Source organism: Macrotis lagotis, chromosome 2 (assembly GCF_037893015.1).
Source record: "Macrotis lagotis isolate mMagLag1 chromosome 2, bilby.v1.9.chrom.fasta, whole genome shotgun sequence".
NCBI classification, from domain to species: domain Eukaryota; kingdom Metazoa; phylum Chordata; class Mammalia; order Peramelemorphia; family Peramelidae; genus Macrotis; species Macrotis lagotis.
This window is the reverse complement of record NC_133659.1, coordinates 30090341-30109241: the sequence shown is the minus strand read 5'-3', so window position 1 is coordinate 30109241 and position 18901 is coordinate 30090341. Positions and strand designations below refer to the sequence as shown.

At 41.3% G+C, this 18901-nt stretch overlaps 1 protein-coding gene across 2 annotated transcripts in view; it reads right to left on the bottom strand.

Moving 5' to 3' along the window:
- Positions 1-1665: 1665 nt before the first annotated feature.
- Positions 1666-18901, bottom strand: part of TRABD2B (TraB domain containing 2B) — a 247764-nt gene continuing 230528 nt past the window's right edge. Inside the window, exon 6 of one of the 2 annotated variants that reach the window (XM_074221494.1) lies at positions 1666-7702. In XM_074221494.1, coding sequence (XP_074077595.1) covers positions 7486-7702 — 217 coding nt within the window. In that variant the 3' untranslated portion in view covers positions 1666-7485. The remainder of the gene's footprint in view (positions 7703-18901) is intronic. The other variant, XM_074221495.1, reaches the window with a different exon arrangement.

The window sequence follows — 18901 nt, the reverse complement described above, 5'->3', positions numbered from 1 at the left end:
AAACAGATCGATGCTACCCCTTCTCTACCCTTGGATCCCCTGCCCTTTTCTTTAGATCCACTCATCCCTTTCACTTTCATCACATACACTGTAGTCCTATAACATCCCCATCATTCGACTTCTCCACTCTTGTTCATGAGTTGTTAAACAGTCCTAGAGGAAATCACACAATTGTGCTGACTATAAACACTAAAGATTCCTACTATTTCATCTCAAGAAGGCCTTCATTGCAGAAAGGCAGTCTGTTTCCTTTCCTGAGAGAATCATATGGCACTACTTACAGTAAGTCTATCTAACCCATCCTAATTCCTTAATTTGAGGTCTATAAACTTTTTAAAAAGAATGTAAATTTTTAATTTTATAAATTATTTTATATATTAATTATCTACTTATCCTACATTTTTATTAGTACATATTTTACATGTATTTCTTTTTTTTTTTTGCTGGTTGTTTTGCAGGGCAATGGGGTTAAGTGACTTGCCCAAGGTCACACAGCTAGGTCATTATTAGGTGCCTGAGGCTGGATTTGAACCCAGGTCCTCTTGACTCCAGGGCTGGTGCTCTATCCACTGTGCTACCTAGCTTCCCACATAGATTTCTTTTTAAAAAATTATTTCTTTTTGATTTATGGAATAAAAAGTCTTTCCATAGTATTATAAAAAGAAAAATATGATTGTACTTGAAATTTCAACTTACTATATACTAGGGATGGTCTTACACTCTAACTAGCTTCTTTTGTAATCCTATGCATTTTATTTTGTGTATTTAAAAATACTATTCTGAGAAACGATTTATTGATGGATTTTCTCAGACTAATTTGTCAAAGAGGGGTGAGTGACCCAGAAAAGAAAGCCCCTGGTCGAAGTGAACCACTCATTGTCTAGCCTGCATTTATCCATTTCATCCACAAGATTAGCATGAGAGACTTTATTGAAAAGCTTTTTTAAAATCTAGATAGACTGTGTCTATCACATACCATCTGTTCTACCATTTTGTTAAATAATGTAAGTCTGGCGAGACTGGCTCTTGAAGAAGCCAGGATGATTTAGTGACCACTACTTCCTTTTCAAGATGTTCATTTCCCTTTTCCTTAATAATCCATTGTGAATTTTTTCTGGGAATCAAAGTCAAGTTCACTGACCTTTAGTTTGCAGTCTTAATTCTCTTCTCTTTTGAAAATTGGAACAGCCTCTGCCTCTCTCCAGTTCTGTACTGCCTCTCTTGTTCTCTACTGTCTTTCAAATATCCCTGAGAGTGATTTGCAATCCCATCTGCTAGTCTTTTAGGACTCAGGGAGGTGGGTCAACTGTTACAGGTGAATTGAATTTATCATGAGCCATGAGGCACTCGCTTACTATCTTCATATTTCTCTTTGGTCTCAATCCCCCCATTTGTTGGGTTCTGTGCAGAGCAAAGGAAAGTTGATTTGGGTTAGTTTCAACATCTCATTTTCTAGATGGTGAAACTGAGACCCAAAGCCAGGGCAGGGACCTGCTCAAGGTCATAGAGCAATTAAATATCAGCAGAATACATAATCACTACCTCAAAATTTCCAGTTTTGCAGTTTTATCCCTCCAAATTTTCTGGAAATCAAAAGAAGAGGCAAGAGAAACAAGAAAGAACTTAGAATATCTTTTATTATTAATATATTATGCTACAAAAATATTTTGACAAAATAACATTAATAACATTTTTTTTCTCTTCATTACATTCGTTAGGAAAGTCTTCACAAAACTTCAAAGGAGGAATGTGGGGGTAAAACCCCACCCATTTGCTTTGGAAGCATTTCAAACCCTTCAGCCAGGAGATGCTATTACCAAGGGATGCCCATAGACTGTGTGTGTGGGGGGGTCAGCAGAAGTTCGGGCACCCCATTGAAAGAGGACAAAGGGCAGGCACATTTCTGGGGAACCAGTGTGGAGTCTCCTGAAAGCCCATAAGTCATCTTCTTCTCAGATTCTTGGAGGTCCAGAAGGCTAGAGAGCCACACGTGGCTTCTCCTTAGAATGACCACCCAGCCTGACAAAAGCCCTAGTGCCCACCCTAAATAGAACTCAGCCAGGGCTTTCCAGGAAGGAACACTCATGTGATAGATGGACTGATTTTAAGTTGGGACTAAGAGAAGTACATTTTGAAGCCTTTGCTATGTTGGAATTTACTTTCTCCCACACCTCCCACACACATCAACAATCTTCTACCAACTGAAAGAAAAAAGCAGAGCACCCCGACTTTGGTTTAAATTACTGACTATACCTTTCTGCTATGTCAGTTCATATTTAGAGCTTTAAGAAGGATGGTAGGAATGGATTATTCCTTACTTTGACAGGTGAAGAAACTGAGGCCCAGGGAGATGAAGTCAACTAGCATGAGAGTGGGCTTTGAGGTCTGACTTCCTCCTTTAGAAAGATAAGCTTTAAAATCCAGAGAAGGGCTAGGTTTTGCCCAGGAGAGTCATGGCAAATTGGAGAAAATTAGGAATAGAACCCAGGTCTCCTTACTAGTATACAGAGTCTTCATTTACCAAACAGCAACACTGTTGACCCCAGACTATCCACAGTTGGAGTCTCATTTTCCCCATTTCTAAGCCTTCTTTAGACCATGTCATGTTCCATATGCTCAATCCCTCCCAGCTCAAACTTTCTCTATTCCTCTGATCTCTCCTAGCTCTGATGCTCTAAGGTCTATGTTCTGACATTGCCAACAACTCAAAATCTCATAACTCTGTGACAACCAGATATTCCAGAGAAGGAGGACTAGAAGGGGTGCCTCCAATTGGCATCTGTCCTGAAAAAGACCAGGTCCTGGCTCCATTCATTCATTATGTCCAAGGTCCAGGGATAGGCTGTCAATTTGATTAGATCCATTTGGGAATAATGGAAGAAGGGAGAGGACAAGGCTGGGGCAGGGACCTGAGTCGCAAGTCATATCAGCACATGGAGCCATCACATATGCTCACATTGCATTCCGTGTAGACATGTGTTTGTGATTCCAAGAACTCACCATCCATCCTCAAGCCCTTGTCTCAAAGCCAGTTCCCTCTAGGTCTCAAATTGGCTGGGGAGCTGAAAGAGCTTCATCAAAGGCGTTTCCAAGGTGCTGATTGCAGTAGGCATGGAACAGCTTCACAAGATGGATAGTGATAGCATCCCTAAGGGCTTCCCCCAGGGACTGGGTCTGCATCAGACCCCTTGTCCACTGCAACTGCAAGGATGCAGGATTCCCAACTGGAAAAGCACATAGAGGAGAGGGCAGCCATGCCACTAGGTTGTACAGAAGCAGGCAGCCCAGACAGGAAAAGCATTGGAGACCAGGACATAACAAGCATCCATTTAAGGAACTGGGGATATTAAGGCAGAAGAAAATAAGATGTCAGCCATCAGCATTAAATATTAAAGGGTCTTGCTCAGAAGAAGAATTAGACTCATTCAGCCTGGCCCAATCGGGAGAAGTCGCAAAGACACACTTTTAACTTGACTCCAAGAAAAGCTTCACCATTAGAGCTATTCTATGGCAAGTAGTGAGTTCCCTGTCACTTCAAGTCTGCAAATAGAGGTTGCAGGGCCACTTAGCAGAGATGCTGTAGAAATCCCTTTCAACTCTGAGATTGTATGTAGACTTTAGAATGGAAGCCCCCTGAGGGGGGATGTATATGTGTTGTGTGTATGTTTGTGTGTGTGTGTGTGTGTATGTGTGTGTGTGTAGCGAGTATGTCTTGAATTTGTGGATGTGTGTGTATGGTGAATTTATGTATTGTGTGTGTGTGTGTGTGTGTGTGTGTGTGTGTATTCCAGGTCTTGTGGATTGAGAGACAGGACCCCTCCATGGGGGATCCTACTGAATGAATCAAGAGGTCATTGATACAGCCCTTTCTGGGTCCCAAGCCTTGGCTAGGGCTCAGACTCTAACTGGCCAAGCTGGCCAGCCTCTGCTCCACAGCTCACTTCCAAGTCACTCTCCCCATCTGGATGATGGGCTCCGTGAGGGCCCACCTTGTCTCCAGTGTCTGTTTCCAAAACTAATAGAGAGGAAAGTAGAAATGGTGAGTCAGGACATGGCCCCACCTGGGCCCAGGCACCTCGGAGGCTTGGGGCCAACCTCTGGTTTCACCAACACTTTCTTTCCTACAGAAGTGAAGCCACACTCAGTAGGTCAGCTTCCCCAGAGGAGGCAGCGGGCATGTCAGGGGGAAGTCTGGCCCGTGTGTTTCTAATTCCTTTACACTTATCTCACCAAAATCCTGTTTTGCAAGCTCTGTTTGATGTCCAACAAGCCGTTGGAGCCCCCTTCCTAAGCTCGCTAAGCCCCTTTCTCTCAGAAGTCGGAAGCGTCTCCTTTGCCAAGAAGAAGCTGGCCAGGATACTGGAGATTTCATGTTCCATTCCTGGTGTGGGGACCGTGAGGAGCAAGGGGACTCTACAGTGTTCTTGTTCCACTCTCCCGTGCGTCCCCCTGGCCCTGTCAACTGGAACGAAGCCTCTGGAAGAGAGGTCCCGGGAGGTTTTCCTGCACGAAGATGGGCCTGGGGGTGGAGCAACATCTGGGCCGGAGTTCGGAGACAGTCAGGTGATGAGTCTGAAGGGAGCCACAGAGGCTTGTCATCACCGGCCCAGGAACAGTCAGGCCCAAGCTTGGTCACTTCTTGGCCAGATACTCTGCCTGGGGAGGAACTTCATAGGACTTGGAGCTGGAAAGGACCCCAGACACTCTCCAGTCCAACCCTCTCATCTTATAGAGAGGAAAAAGAGGCCTAACACCAGGCCGAGTCATTGGCTCAAGGTCTTACAACTGAAGCACTTGGGCCAAAAAAAGGCCTGAGACCTTGGCCATGTGGAAAGTCCAAGGATTTAGAGTCAGCAACCCTAGCTCAATGTTTGGCTCACCACGTCATACTTGCACAACCTCGGACAAATCCCTTGCCTTCTCTAGACCTTGATCTCTTCCTCTGTGATGTGGGGAGTGGGAGGATGGGTGGAGGGGTTCAGAGCAGGGGAGGCAATTAAGTTATTTCCAAGGTGACCCAAGGTTCTAAATGGATGATCCTCTGGCTCTGAATGCACTTCTTGCTAGTATTCTGTCTCGCCTCATTGCGAAGAATTGCTGAGGTTAGGGGAAACCGAGATTCTTAGAGCTGAACCAGCAGCAGTCCCAATGGTCTCCTTTCATCTGACGAGAGGCTGGATAACTATCCATCAAGGAAACTGTTGTAGGCATTGCTGTTCATGGGATCCACTGCTGGGGTCCCTTCCAACTCAGAATCTGGGAACCTGGGTTTCTCTGATTTTTGTCCACTGGCATCCTGCCTAATCCCAAAGGCATCATCTTTGGGTTGCTCCAGGGATCTCCTCCTCAGGCTTGGCTCAGTATGGTACCTGGGGAAGTCACCTTGGCAGGCTCCAGAAATTCTAGTTAAACAATGTGATTCCTTTTCTTAAGCTTGAGTCCTAAGCAGGGTCCTCTTCCAGGAAGTCTACCGTAAATGTCCTCAGTTTCCCTGAGCTGATTTGTAGCCCTTGAACCTTCTAGCATTTACTGTTGCTGACCAATTTAATGACTTCAAGGTCATCGGGAGGATTCCCTGGGATTTCTGTTATTGGATGACTTCTTGTGTGTGGATTTCCCCCATTACCCCATTTTCTCCATCACTCCTGAGAGGCAAGTACTCAGCCCACCACATGATATCCAAGGAAAGACCTTGGCTGACTCAGGAGCCAAGAGTGTTCTTGATGGACCAGTCAAAATAGAAATCTGAGTTTGCCATAGAACTCTCATCATAGATTGAGACCCAACACTAGCCATTCCCTGACCTTGAGCCTTAACCTAGCCTGAACCTTAATTCCAAAAATAGAACAAACTTTGACCCACGTGCCAGGTCCAATCTTGATCCTGGTCTTAGAAGAATGTCTGTCACCTTCTGACCTTTCCTTCATCTGAGTTCAGGAAAGGACTAGAAAAAGTGAAGGACATACTCTGCTTCTCTTCTACTCCCAGGCTCCCTCCCTGCCCTTGACCCTTTCCGATGCCTCCAATTATGGAAAAGAACCATTACATGGAGATCTGAATCCCCATCATAGAAACATTTTGGGTCTAGAATCTAAAGCCCTGGGTGCCAGCCTTGCTCCAGGTGACTGGAGGTGCCTTCCTCATGTCAATCTCTAAGGTTTCTTCTGCTCGAAACTTCAGAAACCTCTTTGGTGAGATCAGCTTGTCTAACTGGCCCAAAACCTGAAGAATTATAATCCTAGAACTCTTCTTCATCCACCGTGAGACCTAAGATAAGACCTCACCCCTCCATAGGTCTCAGTTTCCCTCACTATGAAATAAGATGTGATGATTTCTAAATTTCTTTCCATTTCTAAATCTTAGGAAAGTCTTTCTTTAGGTGATTTTAGGTAAAATACTTCATACTGTCAGACCTCAGTTTTTCCATCTGTCAAATGGAAATAATATTCCTCCTCTTCCCTTCTTCCCAGGCTTTTCTTTAGAGATATATTTCTCCTCTTTCTCCTGACCTGCATTCCAGTCTCACTTCTATTTAATCATTTCTTATGTAACCCTGGACAAGTTCCTTCCTCTCTATGACCCTCGATCCCCATCACTGAAAAATGATGGGATGGCACTTGATGTTCTCAAAGCTGTCTTCTGACTCTGAGGCATCCCTTTTCCTTGGGGATCAGCTTAGTGCCTCATTGCCACATTAAGGAACACCACTCGTTATATGCTTTGGTTAAACACTTGCCAGGGGTCCCAGGGTAATTCAAAGGTGAATTCAGTGACTGCTCTGGGATTTCACAATAGCAGCATTTGCATGAGCATTGATGGGCCAAGGCACCTTTGCCTCCCCCATGAGCCAGAGACCCCCACCAGGAGCAGCTATTTTCCCAGGGTTGGGGGTTGAGGGGTTCCCCTTTCTAATATTCACCCTCCCAGACTTTTGGTTGATATCATGTTTCATATGACAATCTGTCATGCCAGTTCCCATAGAGTATGGGCAGCCACTTCAATCCTATAGTCCCTGGGGGAGGTAAAATACAAAGTGACACCCCTCACCCAGCTAAAAGCTTGCTCTGGACCCTTAGAGAGGAAGGTGTTAGAGTCACAGATAGGAAATATTCATTTAGCTAGGTGGTCGGCAATACAGTTTAATAAGTGTATTATTAACATATACATCATAAAAATAAGTTTATCATAGAATAAATATGTTTTTTTTAAAACATGGACAAATATATTACAAAACAAGCCCCACATTACTAGGGGAAATTAAGATCCTTCTACAAAAAAGAAGATGTAAGTCAGTATCATGAGAAAGCTTTTAGTGTTTCCCAGAAATGTGGCAAACCCTCCCCAGGAGGCCAGAATCCTCCTTCGATATTGGGAGACACCCCCAGGAGCTTCCCAGGGGGCAGGGGAGGATAGCCACACCCTCAGAATCAATTCATAAATTACCAGGGTCACTACTCCTGCTATTGCACCTGGGGTCGATGGAAGTCAGGATGGCCCCACCATATGCAGGAAGATGGTGCCAGTTGTGATGAGAAGGAAGGAAATCAAGGGAGAGGCGACTGAGCCCGAGCCTCTGGAGGGCCCTGGGGGTTCCGGTGGGGCTGGTGGTGGCCGATGCTCCAGCTGCTTAGCAAACCTAATGGGAGGCTTGGCGGTATCGTAGCCGTCGGTGACCTTAGACGAGGAAGGCACTGTGGTTGTACTAGAAGAGAAAGGAAATAGATGCCTTCAGCAATTGTAGGGGCTGTGCCCACCTCTCTGTAGAAAAAGGCCCCTTCCATCCCTCCCTCTTCCAGACCTTGGAAGGTTCCATTGTCACTGACTGTCAGTGTTCGTGGGATAGGATTGGAGGTTGGGGATGGGGAAAGTTTTCTTCATGTTGCCGATCGTAAAAGAAAGAGAAGCCTAGGGAAGAATTCAGTTATTAACTCTACCATCACCAATAATGGTAATAGTAATGGGAATTATATATATTTATATATCTATGTATAGATATATCTAAATGTATGTATATATCTTGCTTGAAAGTTTACCAAACCCTTTCCATATGTCTTTTATTTGACCCTTACAATAATCTTGAAGGGAGAGTATTATTCTATGATTTCTGTTACTATTACAGACCAAATGTAATGGATGCACAAGGACATCCAGCTAGTATGTTGATCAACAGTGAAGAAGTTTCTGACTCCAAGTTGGGGATCCTTGCACAATAACCTTGGTTGTGTGATTAGTTGGATGAATGACTGATGATTTTGATAGGAAAATATAATACCCCCATTTTGAGTGGGAAAATAGGCTGAGAAACATGATATGGATTCCACATAGTTAAACAGCTGGATTTGAAACCCAAATTTCTTATAATTTTGAGGCTACCAGATTTTTCATCTTATTCTGCTCTTATTACAACCAACCATGCTACTAATGAAACAAATTTTCAAACAATTGTCCAACTATCCATCCAATAAATCATATAACAACTAGTCTTCATCAAATCAACCAAAAAAATCACACAAGCAAATACCTATCCATCAAACCCACCCATCTATCCATCCATAAATCCATTCATTCTTTTATTCATGGGCCCAACCAATCAACCAATCACCTGACCACTAAGAAACTAGCCCCAAAACTATCCATCTAAACAACCAACCAAAAAACCATCCAATCAATCAACTGGACAACTAACTGAAAATGTAACCAAAAAACCATCCATAAAACCAACTAACAAATCAATCAACCATTCTGCAAAATAAGAGATCAATTATCTCATGAATCAATCAGTCAATACATCATCCGTCCAATCAACTAACTAACCATTCATCTTGTAATACTTCATCCAATCAACCAATGAACTAACCCTTTTTCCAGGCTATACTCCAAAAAGCAACCAACCATTTATCCAATCAAATATTCCATTTAACCAACTATCTACAGCTACCCTTACAAATTATCTATACAACCAACCAACCAACCAATGATGGTAAGCAAAGAATTCTAGATGTGGAATCAGAATGCTTGAGTTCAAATTTTCATTTTGCCACTTACTAATGATATGACCTTGGGAAAATTATGTAATTTCTATATTTCCATTACTTTCAATTTGATAACTGACCTTAAGACAGTTGCTCCCTAGTCGCAGAATCATTAAAGGGGTAATCTGAGTTAATGGATGTAAAATACCTTGAAATCATAAGGGGCTGCACCCATATGAATAATTATAATTCTGATGCTGCCAAATATGAAGATATGCAAGGCAGAAAAGGTTCTCTGAAGGGTGAGAATAGTCAGAAGCCCTATGAGCCAATAGTACTATAGGCCCTTATGAAATTAATTCTTGCTCAGTTAAGGGGATATAAAATGGCCATCCTCCAATAATACCTGAAGCACTGTCACATCAACCAAAAATACAGTTTAGTGGAAAGAGGTTACAGGATTCCAAACTAGAAGGGACTTAGGGTCTTCCTCTTCTAACCTTCTCGATAACTGCTTATTGAGCAAGTGTCTGGCACACAGTCAATGCTTGATAGATACATTAATTGAGTTACATATGAGGAAACTGAGGCTCAAAAAAAAGCAATCCCTAACATCACATAGACAGTACAAATTGGAATTTGGACTCAAAGCCAGATAGATGGTTGACAGTCCCTGGGCCTATTAAAGAAAGTCACCTTCTAATGGATGGGGGGAGGGGCAATCAGGACATACAAATAATTGGGTACAACCAAAATGTAAAGAGTATAGCTCTATGTATTTTCACTGGCTGTCCCTCATGCCTGTGATGTCTTCCCTCCTAATTTCCATCTCCTAGTTTCATTGGAATTCAAATATCACCTTCTAAAAAAAAATAATAAAAAAAAAATCTCACCTTTTGCAGGTGTCATTTCCTGGTCTCACCAATTCCCTGAGCCAAGCCCCGCCCCCCCCCAATAACCTTTCATAGCTGAGTGGAGGATGGGTTAGAGTGAGGGGATCAGTTGAGACGGAGATCAATTAGAAGGCTACTGTAATATTCCAGGCAAGAGGTGACAAGGACTGCAATATGGCATCTGTCTTATGAGTGAAGAAAAGACGATATAGATGGGAGATGGTATCAATTTAGAAACAAGATTTGGTGACCCAAGGGCCATGGAGGCAGTTGAAAGTGAGGAAGTTAAAATAGTGAGGTGGGTGGGGAACTGAGAGGAAGATGGTAGTGACCTTGATGGTGATATGAAAATTTTTTTGGGGGAAAAGATGGTTTTTAGAAAAAGATAATGTGTTCTCTTTTAGAAACCATGAATTTGAAAAGGCTAATGAGCATCTAGTCCAAGGTATCTCAAAGGCAGTTGGTGAGGAGTGTCTAAACTTAGCAGAAATAGGGCTGGGTCTTTATATGGGGAGGAGGGGGAATCACCCTCCTAAGATTCCTTGTTTCCTTTAAAGTATGATTCATTCGCTGTTAATAGTTCTAGGGTTGTTTTCATTTGAGGCAATATGACAAAGTGAAAAATATGTCTTTGACTCAAAAGACCTGGGTTCAAATCCTATTTATGCCATTTGTATGATCTTAGGCAAATCCTACCTGTGCCTCAGTTCTTTCCTCTGTAAAATGAGAGGGTTGAGATAGATGATCTCATTTTTTACATGTTTTTGTTATTTTCTTTTTTCCCACTTAACAATATTTTATTTTTTCCCAATTACAAATAAAATAAATTTCAGCATTCACTTTTATCAGACTTTTGAGTTCCAAATTTTCTCCTTTTCTCCCTCTCCTTCACTCCTCCCCTCTTTCAGGACAGTAAGCGGTCTGATATAGGTTATGCATGCAAAAGTTAAACATTTTTATATTAGCCATGTTCTGCAAAAATCCGAACAAAAGGGGAAAATGTCAAGAAAGAAAAAACAAACAAAAAAAAGGAAAAATAGGATTCTTTGATTTTACAGTCAAATGCCACAGTTCTTTCTTTGAATGTGGATAGCATTTTCTATCATGAGTCTTTTGGAATTATTTTGAATTATTGTATTGCTGAGAAGAGCTAAGTCTATCATAGCTGATCACCACACAATGCTCCTGTTACTGTGTACAATGTTCTGGTTCTGCTGATTTCACTCAGTATTAGATAATGTAAATCTTTCCAGGTTTTTCTGAAATTTGCCTTTTCGTTGTTTTTTTAGGCTTTTTTTTGTTTGTTTTTTGCAAGGCAATGGGGTTAAGTGGCTTGCCCAAGGCCACACAGCTAGGTAATAATTAAGTGACTGAGGCTGGATTTGAACTCAGGTACTCCTGACTCCAGGGCCAGTGCTTTATCCACTGTGCTACCTAGCCACCCCTTCATTGTTTCTTAAAGCACAATACATTCATATACTACAACTTGTTCAGTCATTCCTCAGTTGATCAATGGACATCCCCTCAATTTCTAATTCTTTGTCATCACAACAAGAGTAACTATAAATATTTTTGTACATGTATTTTCTCCTCCCCTCCCCCCTTTAATCTCTTTGGGATAAAGACTTAGTGGTATCACTGGATCAAAGAGTATGCAGTTTTACAGTCCTTTGGGCATAGTTCCAAATTGTTCTCCAGAATGGTAGGATCAATTCACAACTCCACCAACAATACATCAGAGTTCCAAATTTCCCACATCCTCATCAATATTTATCTTTCCTTTTCTGTCATATTGGTTAATCTGATACCTTAGAATTGTTTTAATTTGTATTTCTCTCATCAGTAGTTATTTAGAACATTTTTATATGCCTTAAGATAACTGATTTCTTCATCTGAAAAAATGCCTGTTCATATCCATTAACCATTTTCAATTGGGGAATAACTTGTATTCTTATAAATTTGATTCAGTTCTTTATATATTTGAGAAATAAATCAAAATAAACACAATAAATTTTTCCCCAACTTTTGCCTTACCTTCTAATCTTGGTTGCATAAGATTTATTTGTGCAAAACCCTTTTTAATTTAATGTAATCAAAACTATCCATTTTGCATTTCATAATTGTCTCTATGTCATAAATTCTTCCTTTCTTCATAGATCTGACAGATAAACTATTCCTTGGTCTCCTAATTGCTTCTAACCCTTCTAAGTCTAAATCTATTTTAACTAAATCCATTTTGACTTCATCTTGGTACAATGGTATGAGATGTTTGTCCATACCCAGTTTCAGGCATTCTATTTTTCAGTTTTCCCAGCAGTTTTTGGTCAAATAGTGAGTTCTTATTGCAGAAGCTGGAGTCTTTGGGTTGAGCTACAGTCAATTACTATAGGCATTTGCCACGGTTTCTGAACTTATTCACTGATCGACCACTCTATATCTTATCTAGTTTGATGATTGCTGTTTTATAATATTTCCTTTGAATTTTTTTATTAATTCCATTGATATTCTTGTCCTTTTATTTTTTCCAGAAACATTTTGATATTATTTTTCCCAACTCTATAAAAACTTATTGGTAGTTTGATTAGCATGGCACTGAATAAGTGAATTAATTTAGGTAGCATTATCATTTTTATTACATTAACTCAGTTCACTCTTGAGCAACTGATTTTTTTTTCAATTATTTAGATCTGCCTTTATTTATGTGAAAAGTGGTTTATAATTGTCTTCCTATGGTTACTGTGTTTGTCTTGGCAGATAGCCTCCCAAATAATTTATATTGTCTACAATTATTTTAAATGGATTTTCTCTTTCTATCTCTTGCTCCAGGGCTTTGTTGGCAATATATAGAAATGATGGTGATTTATGTGGGTTTATTTTATATCCTGCAACTTAGCTAAAGTTGTTATTTAAAGAATATTTTAGTTGAGACTCTAGGATTCTCTAAGTATACCTTCTTATCATCTACAAAGAATAGTAGTTTTGTTTCTTCATTAGCTATTCTAATTCCTTTCATTTCTTTTTCTTCTTTTATTGCCAACACTAACATTTCTAATACAATATTGAATAACAGTGGTGATAACAGGTATCCTTATTTCATTCCGGATATTTTTGGGGAAGCTTCTAGCTTATCCTCATTATAGATAATGCTTGCTAATGGTCTTAGATGCTTATTATTTTAAGGAAAACTCCTAGTTTTTTTTGTAATAAGAATGGGTGCTGTATTTTGTTAAAAGTCTTTTCTACATAGTCCTATTGCCATAGTAGCTTTTTATGATCAGGGCTCTCTTCTGTTTTTTTTTTTGTTGTTGTTCATTTTTGCCTGTTTCATGACTTTTAAAGTTGAACCCTACTCCTGGGGTCCAGGAGGCACAGTCCTAAGCTTCCTGGGTTTGGGGTCAAGGGGTCTGGTCACTGACTTCCTATGCCAGGGCCCCAGGAGCTGGCAGTTTGCCCACTATACTGGGGTGGCCCAGCCTAGTTGCACCTGTTGGGCCCTGGCTTCTGGGGCTGGCAGTTTGCCTTCTGCATTGGGCCTGGAGGCTCCACAGCTGGCCTACTGCATCACTGACTGGCTGCACCAGGGTCAAGGATCCTTGGCACTGATCTGAGACTCGGCTAAGAGCCGCCCCCTGCCTCGCCTGGTCACTGTCTGTGCTTCTCTACTCTCTCCTTTTCCTCATGTGAGACAGACCTATGCTATCTTAAGCTGGAAAATTGTTTTACTCCATCTTTTTGCAGGTTCTGTCTCTCCAGAATCTGTTGTTTATGGCCAACATCCAGCCCTCAAAACTCAGTCATGAAGCATTGTTATGGATTATTATTGTACTCATTGATAATATGGGTTGCACTGTCATCATAAGCAAACAGGAAATTCTCCCTTGACAAGTTTTTCTTGGGTGATGCAGCCCTGAAGAACTAAAAGGTTGGGCACCCATGGTTTAGAGGCTTGGTTTCACATGATTTTTAAGGGAAACTGAGGAGTGCTCAGGGACTTCTGGCTTTTCTCCACCATCTTGGCTGCAGTTCTTAGATGAACTCTTAGAGCTCTTCTAGCTTCAAATCCACCATCTTCCGATTTTAATGATAATCATTAGCATCTAAACAGCACCGTCATGTTGGCAAAACATTTTACCTGAGGTCTTTCCTGCCCCACGCTTACCTCCCCCTACCCTGAAATTCTCTTTTGGTTCAACTTTGCATCCAACAATGAATTTGCCTGTTAACTGGTCTATAGAATATAAGCTCCCTGAGGACGGGCAGTGTTCTGCTCTGTGGCTGTTTATCTGACACTGAGCATGAGGCCTGGCCCACTGTTGGAGATTGGTAAAGATGGTGATGGTTGCATTCATACATTGGTCTTTCCTCATAACAACCCCGTTAATAGGAGTAGTGTGATTGTTTTAATTTCCCCCTCCTCCCCAGCTCTGGCATCCCCATTATAAGCCCCCTCCCAACTCTGACATCCCCTGTCCTAAGATCCCTCCCAGCTTGGACATTCCCTGTCCCTTCCAGCTCAGACATCCCCTGTTCTAAAGTCCCTCCTAGCTCAGACACCCCTGTCCTAAGGTCCCTCCCAGCTTGGACATCTGTTCTCAGGGCTTTCTTAGTTCCATCTCAGGTCTCATCTGGTCCTTGGAGTTGACTGATCCACAGCCTTCAGGAAGCATCCCAGACCTAGGAAGCCTATTGGGATGCCTGGGTCACTCCTGTTCTGACAAGGCCCCAGACCCCCACGGACAGTGGCCGAATGATAGTACCTCAGTCCCCTCAGGCCCTTTGAAGTCTCTCCTCAGAGTATTCTCCCCCCTCCCATCTAATGAGTTAAAGATGTGCTGCTCCTCTCTGATCCAGCCCCAGCTCTGCCTTCCTCTTGATTGGAATCAGCTTGGCAGGAAGAGAAACAGCGTGTCATCCTCTCCAGGAGGATGTGTTTGGGGTGTGTGTGTGTGTGTGTGTGTGTGTGTGTGTGTGTGTGTGTGTGGTGTGCGTGTGTGTGCGTATATATGTATGGTTCTGGGTGTAAATGGGGGAGGGGGCTGCTGAACACAGGTTAGAGGGAAGGAGAGGAGATGGGTCCTCATTGGAGAGCAGTGAGCAGCCCTCGCTGGGTGGTGGGAGGCAGGCTGGCTGTGGGTGGTCTGAGCCTAGTCTGAAGTCATCCCCCAAATGGAAATATGTCCTTGGCACGAGATTTCTTGGGAAGATCAGGCCTTGAATCTGGACTTGGGGCTTTGAAATCGGAATCAGTCATGCAGAATCTGAGTCAAAGGGGCCTCAGAGGGTGTCCTGGACCATCTGAGCAGGTCTCCTTCTTACAAGGGACCACTCAAGGACTTGTCCAGCCTCTTGTCCTAAAGCCTCTAGGGATGGAGTATGCCATCCACTGCTGAAAGCTCTAGGATTGTTTTCCTTAGAAGTAATATGGTAAGGTGAAACATCATATTATTTTTGGAATCAGGGGCTCTGAGTTCAAATCTAGTCACATATTTGTGTGACCGTAACCAATCCCCCCAGGTTTCAGTTTCCCTCTTCAAACACCAAGGGCAAACTAGTTGCCAGGCTTGGAGTCAGGAAGATTCTTCTTCCTGAATTCAAATCTATGTGACCCTGGAAAAGTCACCTAACCCTGTTTGCCTCAGTTTCCTCATCTGAAACATGAACTGGAGAAGAAAATGGCAAACCACTTTTGTATCTTTTCCCAGAAAATTCTAAATGGTTTCACAAAGAGACAGACACAATTGAAAATGATGGAAATGTCTCCTGATATCAAGCATAAATTCATCTCTAATCTAAAGTTCTATCTATTACCCTCTGGGGTCAGATGGCCCAAATAAAGTATCTTCTACAGGTCAGCCCTTCAAATATTGGAATACAGTTATCATTCTCAGCTTTTCTCCTCCTCCATTTCCCCTCCCCACTAATGCTTTCTCTTCACCAGCTTAAGTAGGATCTTCATGTGTCATAGACTCAAAGCCCTCTTCTTGTGGACACTCTCCAACTAATTAGCATTCTTCCATGTTGTCTAGAACTGAATACAATCTTTCAGAAGAGTTCTGATGAGGGAGAGTATAGTGGGACTTTCACCTCTTTTTGTTTTTGCAAGGCAATGGGGTTAAGTGACTTGCTCAAGGTCATACAGCTAAGTAATTATTAAGTGTCTGGGGCTGGATTTGAACTCAAGTCCTCTGACTCCAGGGCTGGTGCTCTATCTACTGTACCACCTAGCTGCCCCTCAACCTGCTCTTAATGCAGCCTCAACACATTAGCTTTTTTTTGGCCATCGATATGTCACCGTAACCACAATGAGTTTGTAGTTCCACTAAAACCTAGAGATCTCTTTCAGAATATTATTTAACCACTCTTTCTTGACTTAAACATATGACACTGATTTTATTTTTTTTTACCTAAGTACAAGACTCAACATTTCCTATTAGTAATTTCATCTTATTAAAATCGGCCCCCTACTCTAGGTTAGGAGTGGGGAACCATTTTTCTGTAAAGGGTCAAAATTAAAAATCAGCCTGCTATATTTGGTCAAACATTTATTAATTCATGCCTAAAAAGTTCCTAGATTTATTAAATTTCAAGTCCCATCTGCAGTTGCCTTGGCAGCACCAGCCCAAATGATTTCATGGGCCTTATGTGATCCAGACATTACCCAACCCTGCTCTAGGTAGTCAAGGTTAGTTAGAGTCTAACTGTATTTTCCATTGTTTTTATAATCCCTCTCAGATTTGGGTCATTTGCAAATTTAATGAATATACATCTATGCTTTTAATCAAAGTTATGGATGAAGAGGTAAAACAACCCAAGGTCCAGATCCCTGGGGAACTCTACTGGAGACCTTCTGCCATGTTGACATGGCACCATTAACAACTACTCTTTGATCCTGGCACCTGACCAATTCTGAATCCATTAGATTGTGTTACTGTATAATCCACATCTCCTCATGCAAATAGTATGAAAGATTTTGGAAAGGTTTGGTTGAATTCTAAGTAAATTCTAATCATAGGATTTCTTATATCTACTGGTTTAATTTTAAACAAGAATAACCAGTTGTTGATGAAATCCAGTTAGCTTTCTGGAACTGTCTCTTTGGATGTTCTCTAATCACCTTCTTTAATGATCTCCTCCCGAATTTCCCCAAATATCCAAGTCATGCTCCTTGGCCTAGAATGTAGACTCTGATGTCTTTTTTTTCTTTTCTTTTGCCCTTCTCCAATCTTGTGGTACTTCTTTCCATGATATCCCAAATGTCATTGACTGACTCAACAATTGTATGTACCCATTTCTTCTGGATCCAAGGATGATGTAGCTCCTCTGGACCAGATGAACTGGATTCTCTAAGGGAAGTTAAGTGTACTCTTCCTATGTTCTTACTTAGCTTGGGGAGCATTTTCCTGTTAATCATTTTATTGTCATTTCTAATGTAAAAGTAAGTCCCTTTCCTTTTCAGAGAAAATAGAGTGAAAATATAAAAACTGACCATCTCTGCCTTATTTTTGTTGTTATCATCCAATAAACTCTAAGCAAATGCTCTAGCCCTTCTTTGATCCTCCTTTTTATTCCCAACATAACGAAAAGAAAGCCTTTTTGTTCACTAGCTTCCCTTTTCATCCTCTGCTCATGCTAAGGATGGGCATTGCTGACACTATTCTTATGGGATCATGCTGAACCTTTTGTATTCATGCTCTGTTACCTGCCCCCTCCTACCATCTTTTATTTAGTTCTTTTTAGAAGCCAAGTTGTTTGGTGAGTTTCCTGCGCAACTGTAGTTCTTTCAGTCAAGTCTCATTCTTCTTCTTCAATGGAATTGTTTTCCTTTGTATTCTCAAAAAATATAAGGTGGTCTATTTACATTTCTCTCAAATTTCCTGACATCCTCACCCAAGAAATAAATTCTTCCTTTTCAATGATCATCCCCTTTTGGATGATGATCAACCTTCACGGACTTGCTCATTCCATCAATGCAATAATCGGGGACAATTTTAGAGCATCCGCGATGGAGAATACCACCCAGAGAAAGAACTGTGGGTTTAAACAAAGACCAAAGTCTTTTACCTTCAATTTTTTTTGTAAAAAAGTATCTTCTGTACTACATAATTTTGCTATCTCTTATATTTTATTTTCTCCTCAAGGATATGATTTCTCTCTCAACACATTCAATTTTGATCAATGTATAGCATGGAAACATGTGGGGAGGAAAGGGAGGGTGGAGGACAAATTGTAAAATTCAAAACCTTACAGAAAATGATAGGTAGAAACTACTCTTGTATATAATTGGAAAACAAATAAAAGATTAATAAAAAAAAGAATGTCCCCTTTCTTGGGTTTTGTCTCCTATAAATCTGTGGCCATATCAGTTATTGTCCTTCCTTCCTTGTGGCTACTTGCTATGGTATCTAACTTGAGATGACTCAGGGAGTCTTCTCCCTCCCCCTAACCTTCTTTATTTGAAGCCTGCTTGATCATATTTGCAAGATGTCAGATAAAAACATTCTGATTAGACTTGGGTAGTATTCCATCTCTGACTAGCAATCTGCCAATCCTCCATTATAAGTTATGATTAAGAAATCCAAATCCAGGGCCGGTGCTCTATCCACTGTGCTACCTAGCCAACCCTGGGTGACATTATTTATAACTAGTTTTTTTACATCTTAATATCCCCATTTGAATGTGAGCTCCTTAAGGGCAGGGAATTCTTTTGCCTTTTTTTCTAGCATCAGCACCCAGCACGATGCCAGAAAAGTAGTAGACACTAAATAAATGCTTTTTATTTATTGATAAATAATTGCTTCAGTACCCTTGACCAGAGAAAAGCCAACTAGTACAAGCCTCTGTGGGTTATTGGATGACTTATCACTTGAAAGCTTCTGTAGTTCCACCCTTGGAACATGGAAAAAAATCCTTGGACTTTGGCAGAAAACCCAACATCATTCCTCAAATGCAAAGACCTGCCCAGTATCCCTTATTTTTTACAATTGTTGAAATTTTCAAACTAGTTTCTTGAAACTAATAATGGGTTTTTTTTACACT